The sequence below is a fragment of the Octopus bimaculoides genome, chromosome 6 (assembly GCF_046866305.1).
Source record: "Octopus bimaculoides isolate indiv1 chromosome 6, ASM4686630v1, whole genome shotgun sequence".
NCBI lineage: Eukaryota > Metazoa > Mollusca > Cephalopoda > Octopoda > Octopodidae > Octopus > Octopus bimaculoides.
In genome coordinates, this window is record NC_142933.1 from 330,478 (window position 1) to 355,910 (window position 25,433).

Here is a 25,433-nt window from a genome sequence, read left to right on the forward strand (position 1 = left end):
TTAACATTAACCAGATATATGTGTGTGTGAGTATGATGGGCTTCTTTCAGTTTCCATCCACCATATCCACTCACAAGGTTTTGGTCAGCTTGAAGTCATACAAGACACAACACTTGTCCAAGGTGCCATGCAATGGGATTGAGCCTAAAACCATGTGATTGGGAAGCAAACTTCTTAGCTACACAAACATCACTGCATCTGTTAAAAGATGCTTCACGGTGGGGTGGAAGGATTGAACCCTGGACTTGATAATTGAGAGACAAAACTTGGAACCATTCACCCATACTATGTCTACAAACCATAAGAAATAAGGTCACACTTTTTAACCCTAAGCCCACTGACACAGATCCCATTTGGCCAAAATGCTTCATGGCAAAAGTTTTTGCTGACAGTCTGAAAAATAATAATCTTATTAATGATGGTAGCTTGTCTCAGATATTTAATCAATATAATGTTACTTAAATTCCTTTTGTGAAACGGGATCATACTTACCAAGATACAGGGCCTTTACGGTGTATATCAGCACCAGCCTGGACAATGACAGGTATACAGTCTTTGTGCTTATTCTTCACAGCCACACAAAGAATTGAGAAATCATTTTTATTTGTACAGTTTGGATCAGCACCCTGAAATTACATATTATTATTATTGTTCAGTAGTTTTATTTTTATAGCGTGCTTTCACTTCACTACCGAGCGCAGCTCTGTGCACCTTGGGTATGTGCTGTGGTTTGCTGTGGTGCTCTTATGGTTACTGTATTGAAAGTGTTTTGCGTAGGATGTGTGCTGTGCCCAGTAGTGCAATTTTCTGTATTTATCATTATTATTATTATTATTATGATCATCATCATCATATTTACACTAGTGCATGTTAATTTAGTTAGCGGGTATTTTATCTTGAGATCTAATGACAACAAGTCTCCTCAAATCTCAAGAATTCTTCTTAACCCTTTTATTACCAATCCATCTGAAAGTTTTGAAGACAAGAGTCTGTCTCACCACCAGAGTTTCATCTTCAGGCAAAACACATTTTGGTATGAAACTTGAATTTTGAGACAAACTCTCAGCATCAGTTTTAATGAGAAACTATTTTGGTGTCTTTATCTTTTATCTTTTAATTGTTTCAGTCATTAAGCTGTGGCCATGCTGGAGCACTACCTCAAAGACTTTTTAGATGAACGCATTGACCCCCCTCCACCAGTACTCATCTGTTTTAAGCCTGGCACTTGTTCTATTGATCTCTTTTACTGAACCACAAAGTCACATTCCAACAGCAGTCAGCAAGTGATTGGGACAAACACGCACACACACATGACAGACTTCTTTCAGTTTCTGTCGACCTGAATTCATTCACAAAGTATTGGTTGGCTGAGGACCATAACAGAAGACATTTGCCCAAGGAGCCACGTCATGGAACTGAACCTAAAACCATGTGGTTGGGAAGCCAGTTTTTCGGGATATAGCCAACCAGCCTGCCTCACACACACACACACACACACACACACACACATACACACAGCCGCACCCACACAACAGGCTTCTTTCAGTTTCTGTCTACCAATCCTCTCACAAGGCTCTGGGGCTAGAGCAGAAGGCACTCCAAGGCGCCACACAGTGGGACTGAACCCAAGGCAACATGGATGGCAAACAAGCCACATCCGTGCCTTGTCATTCTTTGCATTTGGTCAATAATGGAAATGATTCCTTAATGTAGAAATTTTTGGAATTTCTTTTAAAGAAATACAAATATGCAAATTCTGCAGAAACCATTCCACTTTTTTCTGGAAATTAAATAATACAACAAAAATTATAAATAAATAAAACAATATATAAAAGGAAAATGATGTCATGAAATTGTCTTATTACGAGAAATACTGACTTCATCAAAAAGGCGTTGGAGTTCTTTGATATCACTCTCTCCGTTAACACAAAGTTGCTGGAACAATTTCTTGTCAATTGCCTGTAAAAAATATGACATCAATCAGCATCATTTCTACATCGGATATAGTATGACATTCACACCAACCAAAGCCATATCAGGCCCAAATATTCTACTTTGCTTTATGTTTGAACTGGCCAGATTCAGCCTCTCATGCATACCCTACAATGTCATTTTGAAAATAAACAATTCACATCATTGAAATCTTGAAACAATGAGATAATATGTGATTAATTCAAAAGAATGTGAATAAAGAAGCATTACATCTGACAGCGAACTATGAATGTTGGAGGATTAAATGCCTACACAAAAATAATTAGTTTGCGGGATCATAATATATTTCATCATGGAATAAGGCAGTGAAATGATAGAATTATAGGAGTGGTTGTGTGGTAGGAAGCTTGCTTCCCAACCACTTGGTTCCGAGTTCAGTCCCACTGTGTGGTACCTTAAGCAAGTGTCTTCTACTATAGCCTTGGGCCGACAAAAACCTTGTGAGTGGATTTGGTTGGTAGAAACTGTAAGAAACCTGGGAAACTTACTTTCAGAAGCTCTTTCTTCAGCTCCTGTCCACCAAATCCATCAACAAGATATGAGTTGACCCAAGTCTACAATAGAAGACTTTTGCCCAAGGTGCCGTTCAGTGAAGTGAACTTCTCCAGCACATACCCATGCTTGCACTTTTGTTGCTAAAACTTAACCTACAAAAGAATTTGGTCCTTTGAGCTTCTGCGACCAGTGAAAGGATCTAATGTTCCAGACATTTACCATTCTTCCTAAACAAAGAATGTAAAAGTGTGATTACAAGATTATCCGGGATTTCTTAAGTTCAACATTCTGCCATTCATCAATTAGTCATGTGATTAGTTTTATAAGGAATCCGGTGCTTACTGAGAGTTTATGCTTTTTAGAGTTGAGGCGTCGAGTCTTCTTCTTCTTCTTGTTGCTAGATGACACCATTGATACATCACTGGTCTCTCCAGAAACTGCACAAACGAAGAAAGCAACATTGATTCTATAATGATAGATTGTTGTTATGGTCGTAGCTCATGTGGTATGTTTAAGAGATACAGTGAAAGACGGATGAGAGAGAGAGAGAGAGTGAGAGTGTGAGACAGACAGAGACAGAGACAGACGGACAGAGTGAATGAGAGAGAGAGACAGACAGACAGACAGACAGACAGTGAGTGAGTGAGCCAGACAGACAGACAGACAGACAGTGAGTGAGTGAGCCAGACAGACAGACAGACAGAGAGTGAGACAGACAGAGAGTGAGTGAGAGAGAGACAGACAGAGTGAATGAGAGAGAGAGACAGACAGAGAGTGAGTGAGAGACAGAGGCACAGAGAGACAGAGACAGACAGAGAGTGAGTGAGTGAGAGAGACAGAGACAGAGACAGACAGACAGTGAGTGAGTGAGAGAGAGAGAGAGAGACAGACAGACAGTGAGTGAGTGAGAGAGAGACAGACAGACAGAGAGAAGACAGAAACAAAGACAGACAGAAAATGAGTGAGAGAGAGGGGATAGAAAGAGAGAGAGAGAGAGAGAGAGAGAGAGAGAGAGAGAGAGAGAGAGGGAGAGAGAGAGAAAGGACTTGTATTTTATTTTTCAATTCTAAAAGGATGAAAAATAAAGTTGAAATGAATACCACAAGGTATTTTGTCCAACACTAATGACTTGGTCAATACAATGCGTATGTATTGGGATGTGTGCATGCATATATTTGCTTTGTGTGTGTGAGCATGAATGTATAATATATGGCTATGCATATATGTTGGTATATATACATGTGCATGTGTGAGTGTGTAACAGTAACAACACGAATAAATCAATTACCACATGTCTTCAGAACGTTTACTCTTGTTTTTAAATGCAAATTCACATACATCCACCCATGCATTTCTAAATAACATAGACACACACCCATTCTTCCATCAATACACAAACTTACATACATACACACACACATACATACATACATGCATGCATGCATACAGACAGACAGACAGACAGACAGACAGACAGACAAACATACATACAGATACATACATAGATACATACATGCATACATACATACACACATACATACATATATACATGCATAGAGATACATACATACATGCATACCTACATATACGCATATATAGATACACACACACACACACACACACACACAATGAAGTTTACCCAAATTCTGGGGCTTCCACTCCTTTACAAAATGTCTTTACAAACTTCCTAGCAATCTCTGAAGAAGGAATTTTTATATTCCAAAATATATTAAACTATGAATAATTAAATTATTTCTAACAGTTATTATAGTCCACTCTGTGTTGCCGTACCATTCTAGACATATTACATTTCACAAACAACACACAATGCTTCCAGCAAACTACAATACTCTCTTAACATGATAAATATTTATGGAATTCTGTCCTGAAATATAAAACAGTAGAATAGAAAGTTTTACCTAGAGAAGATTCACTTCGGAAAGTATCTAAAATATTTGTTTCTCGATATGGTGATTGAAGATTGTCAGCAGATCGCGATGGTGTGTGGCCATTGGTGAGGTTAGATTTCGGTTGATAAAGTGCAAAGTTTAAAGTCAAACTCATTTCAAAACTGTCTTCATGAATTGTTCCCGACACAAGCTGTTCAATAGAAGACAACACGCAAAAACACATTAATCTCAGGCTACACAAAAGGAAATCTTTATTTTGGGACTGTTTTGGTTTTGAGACGTATATTCTTCCTTTACCCATTCCTTCTTCCTCAGAATGGAGATTCCTTCCCTAACCAGGTTTTGGACCATGTTTTGAACTACAAATATCCGTCAAATGTAAATAATGTACATAATTCCTCATCTCTTAAATATAGAACTGTAGTATGTATGTATGTATGTATGTATGGATGGATGGATGGATAGATATATTACTACAAGCATGTTAGTATATATCTATCATTATTAGAATATTTATAAACATTATTTTGTCTGTTTTTGAAATATGATCCTAAAAAGAGCCTCAAATTCAAAGAAATCAACATGTTTATCATGAAGTCATAGAAATGGTAGAGTTTCAAAATAAATATTTTGCAGGTTGTTTGGTTCCTGAATTGCTGCCAAAGCTGAATCTTCCATTCCCTCTTCTGGATTGGTATAAGTACCAGATATATATTGGTAGCACCAGTTCTATACTGACCCTATGAGGTGTCATCTGGTGTACCACATGAGGTGTCATCTGGTGTACCACATGAGGTGTCATCTGGTGTACCACATGAGGTGTCATCTGGTGTACCACATGAGGTGTCATCTGGTGTACCACAGGGATCTGTTCTTGGTCCTCTTTTGTTTGTTGCATACATCAATGAAAGAACGTCACAGTACAGAAATATGCAGATGACATCAAGCTGTACCTTGAGATAAAAAGGACAGATCCTGAACACTATAGATCTTTCCTGCAATCGAACCTGGATGGAATGCAACAATGGCTCGCAGTCTGGCAAACCAAGCTGACTGCGGACAGGTGTACCACCATGCATTTTGGGAGGAAAAACCCAGCATTCACATACTCTCTCCACAACAATAATATTAAGAAGTCTCCTTGTGAACATGATATAGGCATTACTGTTAGCAGCAATTTGTGCTGGACAAAGCACATCTCAAAAATTGTCACGAAGGCCGAGGGTGTCTTGGCATCACTCAGCAAGCCCTTTGTCAGCCGCTCTCCAGTTATCTGTTTAAGACTATATATGGCCATGGTGCAGCCACACTTGGAATTTGCATCACCAGTCTGGAACCCCTATCTTGCTCAGGACATTAACCTCCTGGAAACTGTTCAGAGATGTGCAACCAAGCAAATACCCTCCATCAGGCATCTACCATACTCTGAACGCTTTGCTTCTCTGGGCAGAGATACATCGAAGCTCCAGCATCTGGCAACTGACTTGCAAATACCCACAAAATTATTAACCATCACGCCAACAAACCCTTGAGCACCTTTTTGAGCTCCATGTGTCTAACATATGTAGGCAAACCTACAAAGTCAGAAGACAGCATGGCTCCATGACTTTCAGAAACATTTTTTCACACTCAGAGTTGCTGAAGCATGGAACAAACTACCAGCATCAGTTGTTAGTTGCCAAGACATTACATCCTTTAAAACTTCCAATGCTTCCTGGAATTCACCAACACTACACCTGATATCCCCCCACCCTCCATACGCATGCACACCTGTATACCATGACTCATACACTGTTCACTTGCCTGACTTTTGCGCATAATTCTATGCACTGCACCTGCACCTTTGATGCGTTGCAGTGCACCTGAGCACTATACACAAGAATTCCATTCTTATTAAGCTTCCCTTAGAAATCTGTGGTTTCTTTTTTATTGGAAATTTCACCAAAATAATGGAATGGACTGGCAGAAACATTAGCTTTGCAAATATTTGGCAGTGAAAGAACTATCCATCCCATCTTCATTATTATGGGAAAACAGATAGAAAACAGTAAAAAAGAAAAAAATATACAACAAATGTGTGCACAGTGACAATGATACAACTTCTCCTTTAAGCCAAAAGGTTTGACTTTACAGAATAAACGAGAGGAGAGAGAGAGAGAGAGAGAGAGAGAGAGAGAGGAGAGAGAGAGAGAGAGAGAGAGAGAGGAGGAAGAGAGAGAGAGAGAGAGAGAGAGAGAGAGAGAGAGAAAGAGAGAGAGAGAGAGAGAGAGAGAGAGAAGAGAGAGAGGGAGAGAGAGAGAGAGAGAGAGAGAGAAAGAGAGAGAGAGAGAGAGAGAGAGAGAAAGAGAGAGAAAGAGAGAGAGAGAGAGAGAGAGAGAGAGAGAGAGAGAGAGAGAGAGAGAGAGAGAGAGAGAGAGAGATTATACCCTTCCCATGCGTGGTTCTGCAATTAGAGCTCGAAACTCCGCGCAATTTTGGTATGGACTTTGAGATGATGGCAGATATGTTCCACTTGTTTTCTCCAAAAACCTACAATGAACAACCAAGAGAAACATGTGAGGTGAGACAGAGAGAGAGAGAGAGAGAAAGAAAGAAAGAGGGAGAAGCAGGCACATAGGATGGATCACAAAATTTGATGAGTCCAGAAGCTGGGAATAGTATAGAATCTGATGCTTTGCTTCAAGCTTTCTCCCTTTGTCTGTAAAAGAGAAGGAAAGTGTATGGGGAGAGGGAAGGGGGGAATGTAACTGCTTGGGCTGTAAAGAAATCAATGAGGCAGACAGACAGACAGACAAGTAGACAGAAAAGGACTGAAAAAAATAACACAAAGAGAAACTGTCGTTCCTCAATTAGGTTGGACTGAAGAATGCTGCTGTGGTTCATCTGTAAAACTGAAAGATTAGTGGAGGTTTGAGATTATCTCCCCTTTCTCATTTGGCGCTGGTCTTAATTGCATATTTAGTAATTACAATACAGCCTCTAAATAATCTTAATAATTCAGGAATTTATACTGTATAGTATTTGATAGACCTGTATTTGTCTATGTTATTCAAATACTGGCCAATGGCCACTTTGAGTTATTTCTTTCAGATCATCTTTGGCTAAATTGCACAAACCTGAAATGGTTACTGTACCCAATGTATGGGAGACATCAAGGAGCAGCTAAACAAGGCAGAACTTCTCCCTCATTTCAGGTAAGTGCTTTGATTTTGTGGGTCTGACAAAAAGGCACAAGCATGGCCATGTGGTTAAGAAGCTCCAGTTCAGTCCCTCTACACCTTGGGTAAGCATCTTCTACTATAACCCCAGGCAAACCAATACCTTGTGAGTGAATTTGGTACATGGAAACTGTGAGGAAGCCCATCAAGTGTGTGAGTGTCTTTGTGTTTGTTTCCTCCCCACCATTTATCAACTAGTGTTGGTTTGTTTACGTCCCTGTAACTGAGCAGTTCAGCAAGCAGAGATCCAATAGAGTAAGTACCAGACTTTAAAAAAAGTACTAGGGTTGGTTTGCTTGACTAAAACCTTCAAGGCAGTGCTACAGTACGGCCACGGTCCAATGAATGAAATGAGTAAAAACTAAAAGATAGAATCAGGTAAACTAACAGTAAAAAAAGTATAAATTAACAATGGACCGTCTCTAATTAGACTAATGAAAACGGACTAATTTACCTCGCCCTGGACTGATGGCTGTGAGAAGTGGTTGCCTGTCTCTCAGTTGTTTCTCATAAGACTTCTTTTCTTCATCTTCCATTTCTTTCTTTGTCATTTCTCGTTGCGATGGGTAGAAGAGGCCAATGGTCTGAGTGCCAGTTGACTGCTTGGATCTTGAGGAATGGTTAGTGCTCTGAGCCATTGTCCAGTGGCCCTTTAGTGTGTGGTGGGCAGGAGTGGAGAGGAAGGTAAAAGAGATTAAGATTTGAAGACAACAAAAGAATATTCTTTGTGATATCTCCATGAAACAATATTTAAGAACAACTTTTTTTGTATTTGGAGATGGTTTTTAATTATGTATCTATGACAACCAGTTTAATTACGTATCTATGACAACTGGTTTAACAAATCAATTAGAAAAATGAAGACCCAGAAGTAGTACTGCTAGGTATTTTGTCCAACATACTAACAATTTTGTGAGCCCACCATCACCACTACCACTATAATAATAATAATGGTTTGAAATTTTGCCACAAGGGCAGCAATTTTGGGGGAGGGGATAAGTTAATTACATTGACATAAGTGTTCAACTGATACTTATTTTATTGACCCCAGAAGGATGAAAGCAAAGTCAACCTCAGCAGAATTTGAACTCAGAATGTAAAGATAGGTAAAACACCGCTAAGTATTTAGCCTGGCGTGAATAATAATAATCCTTTCTACTATAGAGGCACTGAAATTTTGTGGGGAGGGGCTTGTCGACCGCATCAGTCCTAATGTCTCATCATCATTTAACGTCCTCTTTCCATGCTAGCATGGGTTGGACGATTTGACTGAGGACTGGTGAAACCAGATGGCTACACCAGGCTCCAATCTGATTTGGCAGAGTTTCTACAGCTGGATGCCCTTCCTAACGCCAACCACTCAGAGAGTGTAGTGGGTGCTTTTACGTGTCACCCGCACGAAGGCCAGTCAGGCGGTACTGGCAACGGCCACGCTCAAAACGGTGTATTTTATGTGCCACCCGCACAAGAGCCAGTCCAGGGGCACTGGCAATGATCTGGAACGTAATTCATCGACCCTAAAAGGATGAAAGGCAAAAGTCGACCTCGGTGGAATTTGAACTCAGAACCTAGTGGCAGAGAAAATACTGCTAAGCATTTCACCCGGCATGCTAACGATTCTGTCAGCTCGCTGCCTTAATAATAATAATAATAATAATAATAATAATAATAATCCTTTCTACTATAGGCACAAGGCCTGGAATTTGGTGGGAGGGGGATAGTTGATTGCATCGACCCCAGTGTTTCACTGGCACTTAATTTATTGACCCCGAAACAATGAAAGGCAAAATCGACCTCGGTGGAATTTGAAAGCAGAAGATAGCAACAGGTGAAATACTGCTAAGCATTTTGTCCAGCACGCTAACGATTCTGCCAACTCACTGCCTTAATAATAATAATAATAATAATAATAATAATAATAATAATATTGATCAGAACATCATATTGGTTGTCAAAGTGTTCCATGAAATCTTCTTTATTGATACAGCAGTCCCATGTGGCCATAATATAGCAGCAAAAGAACTCGAACAGATTACTGACTATGCAAAGGTGAATGAGGGACAAGTTAAAACATGGAACACCAGAACCAAAGTCATTCTTGTAGTGCTAAGAGCAAGGAGTATTGGGATCCAAACCCCCAAAAAGCTACCTCAATTCTTTGACTAACTTAAAATCATATACGATATCGGTACTAAGTAAAATAACTGCCTTATTAGGGGGACTGCTCTTATCCTTTTCTGAAGTGTCTGTCTTTATAAAGAGACCATGAAAGGAAATCGAGTCAGTTTTAATAACTTAAAAGAAAAACAAAAGAATAAAAAGAGAGTAAACAGAAGCAGAATATTGAGTCTTTTAGTAAAAATACAAAATCTGTAAACAGTGGAACCACATAAAACGGCTGCCTTATCAAAGAGGGTTATCTTGAGTCTAGGATTATAAAACATTAATTTATACAGCTACATTTCATTTCTTATCAAAATCTTGTCAATATTATTATTTACTTAAGGTTATCGCTTACAACTGATGTAAGACAATATTCTTTATTCCGATACATAAAAGGAATTTTACAAACATTGATATTTTGATTACACGAGCAAAATATAAATAAAAGTCCACTCACAGTGTTGATTGGATTTGTTGGTCCACTGAAAGAAGACAAACGAAAAAGATAAAATAAAGGTTTTTATCATTTATGAAATCTTACTTTATGGAGAACATTTTACTTTAAATAAGACATAGAAACTGATATAACTTCACATGGTAGGTTTTGATGTCAGATTCTTGATAACAGACATTATATACATATAAACACTATACATATATATATATATAGAGAGAGAGAGAGAGATTGAATATGGTACTTATGTGTAGGCACCAGAATATTGTATGGTATGGTATTATACAAAAACCATTCCAAAAGGATAGGTGATCAAAAAATCAAAATAAGCAACAGGGATTTCAAAGGTGATTGCAGTACGCACGTTTCATGCTACTCCATTTATTTAAGTAATGCGAGCATTACATTAAATGCAATATGAAGAGCAATCTTCAGCTGCACGAAAATGCAGAAAATTACAGTAGAATAGACATATTATAATTGTGACAACATTTCAAATCCAAGTGGGAGAAAGAATAACATAAAAATCAGCCTGATAGACTCGGCTATGTCAAGATGGATTTATGTATTCTTCCTCCCACTTGGATTTTTATGTTATTCTTTCTCCCACTTGGATTTGAAATGTTGTCACAATTATAATATGTCTATTCTACTGTAATTTTCTGCATTTTCGTGCAGCTGAAGATTGCTCTTCATATTGCATTTAATGTAATGCTCGCATTACTTAAATAAATGGAGTAGCATGAAACGTGCGTACTGCAATCACCTTTGAAACATGCGTACTGCAATCACCTTTGAAATCCTTGTTGCTTAGTTTGATTTTTATATTCGGTCTAATATATATATATATATATATATATATATATATATATATATATATATATATATATATATATATATATATATATATATATATTAGACTGAATGAGATAACAAATCCAAGACAGTGAGGAGTTTTCAGGACATTTAATATATATATATATGCATGCTAATACAAGACCCACGTTAAACTCCTCACTCGTATCATTATCGAACCAAGAGTTTAATCACGGTCTGTCCATAGCACTTACTTAGCATTACCTGACACTCTTTGGGTCTTCTAGATACCAATACCTCTCATACCCTCGGTATATATATATATATATATATATATCCACACACACACATACACATGCAGACATACCTATGTTTTGGGATCACCACTACTTTTAATCTCCCCTTCTTCCTAGCTCTCCTGTCTGACCACCTCTGTCCGGCATTCGCCATGATTGATTGCTAGCCACTAAACCATTTTTATTTTCTCTTTCTGCTTATTTCTGTGATCCTTTCTGCTGAAGAGCGTAGGCTCGAAATGTAAAAGACTTTCTCACTTCCTTAGCGTTAAACTAATACATCTGTTTGCTGTTTATATACCCATCTTCATCTTTTGTTTTTTTTTTTGTAAATTCCAACTATATATATATTTATATATATATAAAGAGAGAGAGAGAGAGAGATTGGTAGATACACACACATATGTATTATATGCATACATACATATATAAGTAAACATTTGAGTGTGTGCATGTCCTCAATTTCTTCTCTTTACCAAAAAGTTTGCAAGGCACCAGCAGGCCTCATGGGACACATTTGTATCCATAAAACATGATTCATGCTTTATTTTACTGAACCCTCATTTGTCGTTTACGATGAGAGAATCCATCAGATATATATATGTATATTTATATATATATCATTGTTTTGATGTCCATTTTTCTATGGCTAGTATGGGTTGGACAAAGTTTACTGAGGCAAACTTTCTATAGAAGGATGACCTTCCTGTCTCCAACCTTCACCTGTTTCCAAGCAGGGAAACATTTCCCCATGACAAGACAGGTTTCTCACAGATGATTGAAAATGAATGTCAGTCCTTGTGTGACAATGACACTCATTTTCCAACTATCACACAATACCAAGACAAGCACACACACACACACACACACACACACACACACACACACACACACACACACACAATGGTAGGCTTCTTCTAGTTTCTATCAACCAAATCCACTCCTAAGACCTTGGTTGGCCTGGAGCTATAGTAGAAGACACTTGTCCAAGGTGCCGCACAGTGGGACTGAACCTAGAACCATGTGGTTAGGAAGTGAACTACTTAACCACACAGCCATACCTGTGCCAACATCAAGGGTTGCTCTTAGATGGTATCGACTAACCTGAATTCATTGTTAATATTTCGGTGAGGAGGTTCAATGAGTGCAGCACAACTGGCACAGTAAGTTGACATCACGTGGTTGGTGGCTTTACAACGAGGACATTGGATGTAAGTGGAGAGATTTGGCTGTTTGGGAGAGATTTAAAAAGGACAGCGATTGGTTAACAAAGAAGGAGATGAAAGATACCTAAGTACAAAGATAAAGAAACGGAGAAATAGAGTACAATGATAAAGAAACAGAAGTAACATCATGCTAATGAGACATTAGCTAATTTCGACCCTGGCTCTGTAGTACAAATGCCTTATTTTCATAAGTTCTCAATTAAAATCTTCCACCAAATCTTAGTCACAATTTATGTTCCTAACACTAGCTGAATGATAACGAAGTTATTTTACTAAATTCTTTGTTAAAATTAATTGAAAGAAACATGGAGCATCTCAAAGTAAATACGATAATGAAAGGGTTAATTATGTTACCTCACCACTACCTAACAACCTCTTTGACATGCCCAGTGCTTGAGAACCTCTGCCCTAACATATCATCTGAGACATATCAATTGAGAAGTGTCAAGTGTTTTTGCATCAACCACTGATAGGAACAGTGTTAAAACAAGAGACTATTACAGATAAAAGTGACATGGTATGTCAATAAGAGATTGTAGACTTGCTCTTATGCAGAGACCAGAGACAAAACAAGCGAATCATTCTTTTTGCTTTTTGTTAAATAAAACAGTCGGAGGAAAGCAATGGCTATGACATTTAGACACACACACACACACACACACACACACACACACACAGGGGAGCATATGTATGCATATGTTTATATATGTGTGATATGTACATGTGTGATATGTACATGTGTGTGTGCGTAATATATAATAAGGTTATTGGATACAGTGCTCAAGTGCTCTGCAGCTTAAATCAGAAAAGGTTAAAAGAGGGGACACAAAGCACCCATAGAAGTCAGGCAAAGAAAGACAGCAACGGAAACTAAAAATACATTCACAATACACAGAATAAAACACAAAAAGAGAGAAAAGTGAACATCAGAAATGTCATAAAGAGAAAAGGGTGCATAAGTACATCGGGAATCGTCATCATCATCATCATTTAACGTCCATTTTCCCATGCCGGCATGGGTTGGACGGTTTGGCAGGAACCTGGTAAGGCCAGGGGCCACACAAGGTCCCATTGTCTGATTCAGCTGCGTTTCTACAGCTGGATGCCCTTCCTAACACCAACCATTCCACAGGAGTGAACTGGGTGCTTTTCATGTGACACTTTGGTTTAAGGAACCCAATTCTGTTATGGTAGGCAGTTATTCTCAACATCGACCACACTCGAATGGTGCTTTTTACGTGCCACCAGCACAAGGGCTAATCAGGCGGCACTGGTATCAACCATGTTCAAATGGTGTTTTTCACATGCCACTGGCATGGGGCCAGTCAGGCAACACTGGCATCAACCATGCTCGAATGGTGCTTTTTACATGCCACTGGTACGGGAGCCAGTCAGGTGGCACTGACATCGACCACACTCGGATGGTGCTTTTTACGTGCCACCAGCACAGGAGCCAGTCAGGTGGCACTGGCAACGGCCACGCTCAAATGGTGCTTTTTACATGCCACCAGCACGGGAGCCAGTCAGGCTGCACTGGCATCAATGCTTTGAAAATTCTCAGCAGGATCCTGTCAATGTGAAATTGATAAGATTTTGAGACTTACAAGTTGGAGTAGTTGGTGAAGCCTATGGGTGGATGTTTATACTTGTTGCGATGTGCAACATTAGAAGTGATATTATCTGAGTATTGAGAAGCAAGAAAGAGTTGCCAACAGGTAGATCATCCAGTCAGCCAACTATGTTTAACAATATAGCTAAGTGAGGGATGGTTAACATACTTAATATAGTGAGTCAATAAGAAATGTTACTGAACAGACAAGTCATTAGTGCTAACGATAATTCTTGTTCAGAGTGACAAGGAAGACAACTCTAATCAAAAACTGAATGGTTGCTTACTGTGGAGATTGGGTTTGATCTTTGAGAAGTATGGTGACAACTCCAAACATGCTTCAGCCTAATTAAACCTCCTCATCTAAGCTAATGTAACCAGTCTAATCACCTATAGTACAAGCAATAATTAAGGTTATTCAGTGACAACTATTCAATAAACAAACACAAAATTATATCCACTTACTTTGTTGCCACACCAGTCACAGAAACGAGCATCAGCATTATTGATGCGGAGACATTTTGAACATTTTACAAACTTTGATTCAAGTGGTATGTCTTGCTGGTTTACACTGTCAGGAAATTTCTGAATAAAAAATAAAATAAAATAAATGAATAATTAAATAAAACAAATGTTAAAAACCTGAAAATTAAAAAAAATTTCTAAAAATCCAACAACAACATCATCGAAAAATACCTTAGGAATGAGAACCCAGGTTTGAAATTTCCCCAAGACACCTGAAGAAGGCTGGAGGGTTATATCAGCCGAAACGTTGTGTTAACAACAAACAAGATGAGGACGAATATCCATCAGATGTAAACCGTGTAAATAATGTACATAATGCCTCATCTCTTAAATATAGAACTGCCTTTGAAGTCTGTTTGACATGCATGCACACACGCATGCAAGCACACATGCACACACACACACACACACACATACATATATACATAAGATTAGATAATATAGTTCTTGATACACTATATCGAGAACTACGTCATCCAATGTACCCTTCCTATTTTTATAGTTAGCTATCAAGTAAGGAGCAATTTGGCTACTATTTCCAGCAGATTGTCCAACCACATATAAGCTGCCTAATTTGCCTAATTATAGTGTCCTTTTATTTAGTTGTTTGTGGTGCATGCGTGTGCACATGTATATGAATATGGCTGAGAGAGAGAAAAAAAGAGGGAAAAATAGAGGCATGGGTTTTTTTTTTTTTTTTTTTAATCCTGTCAATGAACAATATTTTACCTTAAGGTCTGTGGCTGGAGAAAGTTTAGAGTCACAAATGACACAAGAAGACAGGTTGCAAGGATTAGCAGTGCCACAGAGTTTGCAAATAAGTCGGTCAGTCAACTTAATACTGGCTTTGGGCTGATTCTGAACTGGAATTGGACCTTCACATACAACACATGTTTCTGTGTTAAAAGGAACCAAAGAATTGCAATAGATGCAATTACCCATCTGAAACAAAGAAACAGAAAAAATACCATTAGCTGATGATCAAATAATATATTAATTTTACTGAAGGCAAGAATGTCAGAAACCAAAATAAGCATGAGAGACAAAGAGATAAGATGACTTCCAAAGGAAAGAAGATGACTGAAAGAGTAAATTAGAAACACAAATGGCACAATTCAGTTGAATAAATAGAAGAGACAGTTGATTATAGAAGATGCCTTTGGGTGGATTCAATGCTGCTGGTGTTGTTAGGTTTGCATGTGCAGAATTCTTTTTTAAACAAGTGAGTAAAAAAATCTTCAATGGACATTGGATACTCTTTTACTTGTTTCAGTCATTTGACTGTGGCCATGCTGGAGCACTGCCTTTAGTCGAAGAAATCGACCCCAGGACTTATTCTTTAGAAGCCTAGTACTTATTCTATTGGTTTCTTTTACTGAACCGCTAAGTTACGGGGACGTAAACACACCAGCATCAGCTGTCAAGCGATGGTAGGGGACAAACACAGAAACACAAATACACACACATACACATCATCATCATCATCATCATCATCGTTTAACGTCCGCTTTCCATGCTAGCATGGGTTGGACGATTTGACTGAGGACTGGTGAAACTGGATGGCAACACCAGGCTCCAATCTGATTTGGCAGAGTTTCTACAGCTGGATGCCCTTCCTAACGCCAACCACTCCAAGAGTGTAGTGGGTGCTTTTACGTGTCACCCGCACGAAGATATATATATATGCATTATATATATATATATATATATATATATATATATATATATATACATATATATACGACGGGCTTCTTTCAGTTTCCGTCTACCAAATCTACTCACAAGGCTTTGGTTGGCCTGAGGCTGTAGCAGAAGACACTTGCCTGAGGTATCATGCAGTGGGACTGAACCCAGAACCATGTGGTTGGTAAGCAAGCTACTTCTTTTTTTTTTTTTCTTTTTTTACTGCCCACAAGGGGCTAGACACAGAGGGGACAAACAAAGACAGACAAACGGATTAAGTCGATTATATCATCCCCAGTGCGTAACTGGTACTTATTTAATCGACTCCGAAAGGATGAAAGGCAAAGTCGACCTTGGCGGAATTTGAACTCAGAATGTAGCGACAGACGAAATACCGCTAAGCATTTTGCCCAGCGTGCTAACGTTTCTGCCACTCCTGCACCATAATAGATTTCCACTGTTTCAACAAATCAGCTGTATGAAGTCCATGACTAACACCTAAACAGAAAAGTGGAAATACAGATTGCCCAGGAGATAGTTAAGCATTCACTAGAAAAGATACACACCTACATATAAACATACACACATACATCTATAAGTACATATGCTTGCATGCATATATACATATGCATGCATATATATATATATATATTGCCCGTGACACATGTGTAAGGATTTTCGACCGAGATTGTTGCCAGTGCCCCTGGACTGGCTCTTGTGCAGGTGGCACATAAAATACACCATTTTGAGCATGGCCATTGCCAGTACCGCCTGACTGGCCTTCGTGCGAGTGGCACGTAAAAGCACCCACTACACTCTCGGAGTGGTTGGCGTTAGGAAGGGCATCCAGCTGTAGAAACTCTGCCAAATCAGATTGGAGCCTGGTGTAGCCATCTGGTTTCACCAGTCCTCAGTCAAATCGTCCAACCCATGCTAGCATGGAAAGAGGACGTTAAACGATGATGATGATATATATATATACAGGTATAAGTTAGAGGTGTTTAAAACCGATAAGGTATGGTTAAATCCAAAGGCGCTCCTGGTGATTACCTGCATGGGTACACTCCTGGTGATTACCTGCATGGGTACACTCCTTGGTAAAAGGTATACAGCAGCAGGTAATTCAGCAGGTAACTCGTAGTTTAAATTATATACAAGAAGAAAATGAAGGAAAAGCATACAAATATATAAAAAAAAGCATACAAATATATATATATATAAATATATATATATATTTGTTTGCTTTTTTAGTTTCTCATGGAGGCAAAATGGCTGAGTTCCTTTCAAGCTTGGGCCTCACGGACACCAAGTGGCTGAGTTCCTTTTGAGTGTTGGGCCTCATGGAGGCAATGACCAAGACCTTAGGCATTATGTGGTGCTTGAGAAGAGGACCCATCAAGCTGAGCAAAATTGCAATCATGGCAGATACCAATGTCACACGAATGGCACCTGAGCCGGTGGCACATAGAAGCACCCTGGTGTCACGCAAATGGCACCTGTGCCAGTGGCACATAAAAATACCCACTACACTCTCGGAGTGGTTGGCGTTAGGAAGGGCCTCCAGCGTAGAAAACCACACCAAATCAAACTGGAGTCCAAGGCAGCCTTCCAGAATGCCAGCCTGGTCAAACCGTCCAACCCATGCCAGCATGGACAACGGACAGTAAATGATGATGATGATGATGACATTCTAGAATACATATAGAATGCACACATGGCTATGTGGTTAAGAGGTTTGTTTCTCAAACCACACGGTTCCAGGTTCAGTCCCAATCAAGACCTTGTTAGGGAATTTGGTACTAAGAAACTGAAAGAAGCCTGTGTGTGTATGTGTGATTCATTGATGTGGATGTAGAATTTACTGAAGCAACAGACAATGAAGTTGAAACACTGCAGTGTCTCAAAGTTCCCTTACACCAATGAACCAGTTGCATTGTGAACTCACATTGTCTAAAGGGAGATATTTTACAAAGACAAAATACAATTAGTGGTTAACATAATTATATTCAAATATGCTGGAACATATTAAGAATGAAATAGATATGTCACTGATCTAATTTTCACATTTCTGCAATCATGTGACAATTATTATCAGTTTGACAGACATCTGCATGTATCAGCAAATAATGTGTTTGCTGTTATCTACAAACAAGAGCCACCACTCTCAGCTGAGTGCATCTCCTTGTCTTGACATCACAAAATAGTTTCGAATGACTATTACTGTCATACAAGCAGTGTAATTTATTTCCAATCTTCTGCAAACACATGTCTGGCCATAGGGGGAAATATTATCTTACTTGGAAAAGGTGAGGGTTGGTGACAGGAAGGGCATCTAACCAAAGAAAATCTGCCTCAGCAAATTTTCTCTGACCTATGTATGCATCACAGCAGAAAATGTCAAGAAACATAGATGCTGTTTTTATTTTTTTAAATAAAACTATGACATGTAGCAAGGCACAATACCTCACAATCTTAAAAAGTAGGACACACCGCATAATGTAGCACTAGATGCACTATACCTGAAAAGAAAAGACAGGATGGTCATGGCTGGAACCCCAGTTTTGCCCAGTCACAACTGACCAAGGGCTGAACAACAACAACAACAATAACAACAGCAACACCTAGAATATCACCTGTCCTGGTTCTGGAGGTAGTAATCGATTCTGAGGAAGTGGTGGAACTTCTCTGCCGCAAACATTACAGAACTTGGCACACGGATCAGCTGGTCGGTCAGCAAAGCAGTAGACACACCTGGAAGGGAGAGAGAGAAGACTTTCTTTTATGATTTTCATTCAAGATAGGACATTTGTGAACATATGTTTGGATTGCAACTCATCTGAACAAAACTATAATGTCATGGTTACATTGTCTGTAAGCTCTGCACTTTCAAAGTCCTGAAGAATAAAAAAAAAAATATCTCTAACTTGAGAAAATAGGTAAGGGTTGGTGACAGGAACAGCATTCCACCATAAAATATAGCTTCACTAAGACCAGCATGGAAAAACAGATTTAGAATGAAAGCAAACCAATGAATTATACATACAAAGAAAGAGAGAATTGAGGAATAAGAAATCAAAAGAGGACCTTACTGTTTTGAGCCCTGGGACACATAGGGCCAATTACCCCATTTCCATGGTGTATGAGTAACTGAGACCACAACATTCCCTTTGAACAGAATGCCAGTCCATTGCAGAGTTACTTATTTACAGCTGAGCAGACTGGAGTAACAAGAAATGAAGTAGTTTGCTAGAGAACACAACACACTGCCCAGTCTGGGAATCGAAACCATGATCTTACGATTGTGAGTACAACACCCTAACCACTTGGCCACACAGTCATGTAAAATAAAAACAGAGAACATGATATCAAGTAAAGAAATGTCTTGTGAAAATAACCAAAATCTTACTTAAGGAAATCTGTTTGTCTTTGAAGTCGATAAATTTCTTTTGGGTTGTTTGGTGCTTTGTGTGGTTCTGGGATTCCTTTCCATTCTGTTGCTGATAATTGGTCAGCTATGGTCTGAATCTGGTAGGTACGCTAGAACAAGATGAGACAATTATCAAATGATCAAGTCAGTTTTACTAAGACCTGGATAGAAACCAAGGGCTATACCATCCTGATCAAGAGACTTATCCACTGGGGAAGATCTAGCCTGACATGGAATAAAGCAGAATTGAAATAAAGGCATTCTATTGTAAAGATTCTCCAGCAATGACGGGATATTTGACTAGTTTTAAATAAATAACTCATCAGGTCCATACATAACTGCAAGAATCTAAGCAATAATGTATCTGTTCCTTCTTAATATGCTATTGTTTGGATTCTCACTGTTCTGCACACACCTCTTGATTATGTGCAGTCTGGCAGACATCTGCATGCATCGGCAAATAATTTGTTTGCTGATCTCTATAAACAAAAGCCTGTACTCTTCTGGAGGTAGAATCTACTGAAGTGACATGCAATGAAGTTGAAACACTGCAGTGTCTCAAAGGCCCCTTACATCAATGAATCAGATACATTGTGAACTCACATCATCTCTATTCAACAAAGACAAAATGCAACAATGATTCATATATTTATATTCAAATTTGCTGGAACATATTAAGAATGAAATAGATATGTCAGTGTTCTGATTTTCATATTTCTGCAAGCATGTGACAATTATCATCAGTTTGACAGACATCTGCATGCATCAGCAAATAATGTGTTTGCTGTTGTCTATAAACAAGAGCCACCACTGTCATTTTAGGATCATTGACCTGGGAATAGCTTCAACTGAAAAGACATAGAACCAGGTCAAAATACAACGGAGTCTTCTTATGCTAATGAATCACATGTGTTAAGAGGTCATGTCATTTAAGGGAGGAGATGTTCTCCAAACACAAAATTCAACAACATGCAATTAGTATATTCATGTTCAGATCTGCGAGAACATATTAAGAATGAATAGATGTGTCATTGTTATCAGAAATGTTTTGGGATAATTTCAAGAAATCAATTAACCCTTTAGTATTCAGGTAACTCTGTCAAATGTAATTTCTTTCATTCTGTTACTTTTTTCAGTCATCCGACCCCAGGACTTATTCTTTCTTTGTAAGCGTAGTACTTATTCTATCAGACCCTTTTTGCCGAAATGCTAAGTGACAGGGATGTAAACACACCAACATCGGTTGTCAAGTGATGGTGGGGGTACAAACACAGACACAAACAACACACACACACACACACACATATATACGATGGACTTCTTTCAGTTTCCATCTACCAAATCCACTCCCATGGCTTTGGTCGGCCCAAGGCTATAGTAGAAGACACTTGGTAATGGTGCCACACAGTGGGATTGAACCTGGAACCATGTGGTTAAGAAGCAAGCTTCTTACCACAGAGCCACTCCTGCACCTAGATACGGCCGGTTTGAATGCTAAATGGTTAACAGATGATTGCAGTAAAATACTTACAATGAGACTTGTTGGTGTATCTTTCCGATTCTCATTTTTGTTTTTGAATCGTTCATCCAGAAATCTGGCGCTAGATGGTGGTCTTTTTTCATCAGGAATATGGAGCTCTGAGAATATAGAAACACAATATTTGGATTTTAGAACATTCCGACAAATTACTAAAAGCAGAAGTATTTAACTCCTCTATGTGTTAGCACTAATAGTGCATGGCCTGGAGGTTAGTGTTGCCCTCATGATCATAAAATTTCAGTTTCAAATCCCAGACCTGGTGGGCCATTGTGTTTTTGAGCAAAACCCTTCATTTTAAGTTTCTTCAGGCCTCTCAGCTGTAAATGAGTTCTAGCAATACCTGGGAAGTTAATTCTGTGATGGACTGGCATCCCGTCCAGTGGGAAGTATTGTAATCTCAGTCACTTATACAACATGAAAAAAAACTGGGATAAACTCTGGCCTTATGAGTCCCACGGGTCATAACAAACCTAAGTTGCTTTATGGGTCCCAGGAGTCATAACAAGCCTAAGTCAAAGTTAACATCACAATGGAATAAGAATCATTAAAAGATTTTATCCCCCCCACCCCAGTTGAAAAATGTTGATTGACCTATTGATTAACTCATTGCCTGGAATTGAACTCAGAATCTTGGAGTTAGTAGCCCATGCTTTTAACCACTACACCATATGCCTGTGGGCTTATTTTTTGTGTTAGAAAATTTGGGGGACAGAATTTTCGACATCTTAACCCATTAAGTCCCAGAGTACTTAAATTTCTGAATATTACTTTTAAATTTTTACAGATGATTGAAAATGGGTTAAATTGAAAAAAAAAAAAAAATAATTATTGAAACTCTTTTACTTCAAATAGAAATGGAAATAGTGGAAGAAGTGATGGCATCAGATCTCAAGATTCTGGGTTTCACAAAGGAGATGATGACAACGGACTGCAATGCCTGGCAAGATGATGTGACTGTCCAACTCATGCCAGCAGAGAAACAAATGAATATAAAATGATGATGATCCCAATGACTCCAACCATGACCATCTGGTCTTTCTAGTGGTATCAAGGACTACATTACTCATTGTGTTCTTCGTTGTTTAAGAACGTGGGGTTCGATTTAAATGAGATTTGTCTGCTATTTCTAGCAGACTGAACGACTATGAAGTGGCTAATTCAAGTTCTTTCATTGGCCGTCCTTACTGCATCTGTTACGAAGTATTACTGCTGCAGCAGCTTCTGCTGTTGCTGGGGAGAATAGAATATTAAAATCAGTGATATAAAATAAGAAAACAAACATAATTGGTTGCGGTCAATGAATGGAGATAAACTCACTGGACATTAAATAAGTGGCATCATTTGGTGTTGGACTTGCAGTCCAAGCAGGTTTTAGTGCCATATGGAAATTCTTCATGGACCTCTTCTTCTCCAACTACAGAAACATAAACACCAATATAATGAGATTTATAGAAAAAAAATAATTGTAAGTAAAATTAAAAGTTGGGTTAAATATTGAACTAATTAATTATTCAATACTATCAAGTAATTTGTTATTTTCGCTCATTCTATAATGTTTGTTGCTATGTAGCAAATATAATAGTTAGTTTGGCAAATTCAGACTTTTATTGTTCATGATTCATACAAACAAAATTCTATTATATATTTGGATAATGTTTTATTGTTAAACACAAACACAGTAAAGAGTATAGCAAAAGTCTTTTGAAACCCAAAGCTTATGTACTCACACACACACACACACACATTTATATACATATATTCTTCTACATATACAATAATGCATAGTACAAGGATTGGAAAGACTAACATAAACTAATGACTACCAATTTCGTCTCTTCTGATTCTTCAGAATCAAGAAAGATGAAACTGATGAGCACTGGGATATACAGTAGAACCTCGCAGTATGAGAGCACCATTGTACAAGTAATTTGCTGCACGAGCCGAGACTTGTGTGAATTTTTGTCTTGAAGTATGAGCAGAAATCCGTAGTACAAGCACACAAATCATCCCATCTTTAAGGTAATTCAATTAATAAAACCGTTTACATATTTCTTTTGCATTCTCTTTTTTATAATTACCATTTTATTTGTAACTACACCTTTTCTAAAGTGATAGTATGTTGTCAACTGAATGTGGCAGTCCCATAAAAGGGAAGAATGCTACTGTTATTTATCCCTAGGAAACATTGTTTCCTGTTGGACTTGACACATTTCCTGTGTCTTTATGTTTTCAAAGTGAAGACAAACACCTCCACCCAGCAAAGCCAGCATCCAGAGACTAGTTTCAGAGTAATTGCTCATCATCAGTCTGGAGTAGCATGGCTTGCTAACTGTCTATGCCTATCCACCTTTGAAAGCATATATATTTCAAGTGAAATACATTCACTAATTTTTGAAAATAAAAATAATATATGATGAGCAACGACTCTGAAACTCTCTGGATGCTGGCTTTGCTGGGTGGAGGTGCTTATCTCCACTTTGAAAACATAATGACACAGGAAATGTGTCAAGTCCAAGGAAGGAAGGAAAGAAGGAAGGAAGAAAGGAAGGAATGGAGGTAGAAAGGGAGGGAGGGGGAAGAAAGATGGATGGGAGGGAGGGAGGAAGGAAGGGAGGAAAGAAGGAAGAAGGAAGGAAAAAAGAAAGAGAAAGAAAGAAAGAAAAAGAGAGAGGGTGGGAGGAATCAAAACATTTTGTTTGATGCTCTACCAATTCTGCAAATCTCACACTTAAATTCCTTCATTTATTGACGACTGATCACAAAAATTTTTTAAAAAAAACAAAAATAAAAAAATAACCCGGCCTCACTTTTGCTTTCTCTTCAGCGACTTCTTCCTGAAAGCCCAGGCCATCGTTGTTGGCAGGAAGCGATTCAGTGGCTGGGACATATTCCACATCAAATGTTTTAGTGACAATATTACTTACTTTAACTCCATCTCTAGAATACAACAAGAATATATGTTACAGCAAACAGAATCCCTAAGAGTGACATCATTAGCAACTGGAGGAGGAAGGCAGGATGGCGATGGAGGGGGGGGGGGTATACCATTTATTTGCCACAAGGGCAATGGAAGAGGGGACATTACCAAAATAATGGATGTTTAATCAGAATCATTTACTCTTTACTCTTTTACTTGTTTCAATCATTTCACTGCAGCCATGCTGGAGCACTGCCTTTAGTCGAGCAAATCGACTTATTCTATCAGTCTATTTTGCTGAACCGCTAAGTTACGGGGATGTAAACACATCAGCATCGGTTGTCAAAGGATGTTGGGGGGGGGGGGGGAACAAACACAGACACACAAACACACACACACACACACATATATATATACATATATACGATGGGCTTCTTTCAGTTTCCGTCTACCAAATCTAATCACAAGGCTTTGGTTAGCCTGAGGCTATAGTAGAAGACACTTGCCCAAAATGCCACACAGTGGGATTGAACCCGGAACCATGTGGTTGGTAAGCAAGCTACTTACCGAAAAATAAATAGATAAAATATGTGGAAAACAAAATTATAGACAAAAAGGCATGAACTAAGATTGTCCAATAGGGAGACTGGAACCAAGGGCTAATCATGTGAACCTCACAAATCTAGAATTAGCCTGACAATCGGGGGCAAGCGCCTTCTTTTTCCCAGCAGTAAATAAGTTCATTAATTTGGGCTGTTAAATGACGATAATGATGATTCTCATCTTCACATGCAGCCAACTCAATATCGTGGACTATCAACACAGGATGTGTTAAAGAACTACCGAAAACTTTGAGACTTACTTTGACACAGCCAATGCTTTAAGGGTCACTTTGCCAGCAGGAAGAGGGAATGGGCCCTTATAGGTGAATGTGCAAAACTCTGGTGTCCTTTTTAGGGGAAAAGCTTCAGGCTTTGTCCCATTTAATGTGTAAAAGATATCAACTTCTGAATTTCCACCTTTAAAATAGAGAACAAAAAAGAATTAACTTTAAATGCTTTTATTATTGAATCACAAACACTCATTCATGTACACACACATACACACGCACACACACATACATGAACACACATATATATATATATATATATATATCATCCTT

At 38.5% G+C, this 25,433-nt stretch overlaps 1 protein-coding gene across 1 annotated transcript in view; it reads right to left on the bottom strand.

Annotated features, from left to right (window-relative positions):
- Positions 1–25,433, bottom strand: part of LOC106872202 (double zinc ribbon and ankyrin repeat-containing protein 1) — a 40,052-nt gene that overhangs the window by 4,968 nt on the left and 9,651 nt on the right. Inside the window, 17 exon segments of the mRNA XM_089353328.1 lie at positions 493–626; positions 1,879–1,959; positions 2,830–2,924; positions 4,407–4,587; positions 6,824–6,876; positions 6,879–6,926; positions 8,070–8,265; positions 10,236–10,260; positions 12,449–12,573; positions 14,645–14,764; positions 15,434–15,646; positions 19,021–19,138; positions 19,794–19,924; positions 21,346–21,452; positions 22,672–22,768; positions 24,162–24,291; positions 25,134–25,290. Coding sequence (XP_089209454.1) covers positions 493–626; positions 1,879–1,959; positions 2,830–2,924; positions 4,407–4,587; positions 6,824–6,876; positions 6,879–6,926; positions 8,070–8,265; positions 10,236–10,260; positions 12,449–12,573; positions 14,645–14,764; positions 15,434–15,646; positions 19,021–19,138; positions 19,794–19,924; positions 21,346–21,452; positions 22,672–22,768; positions 24,162–24,291; positions 25,134–25,290 — 2,011 coding nt within the window.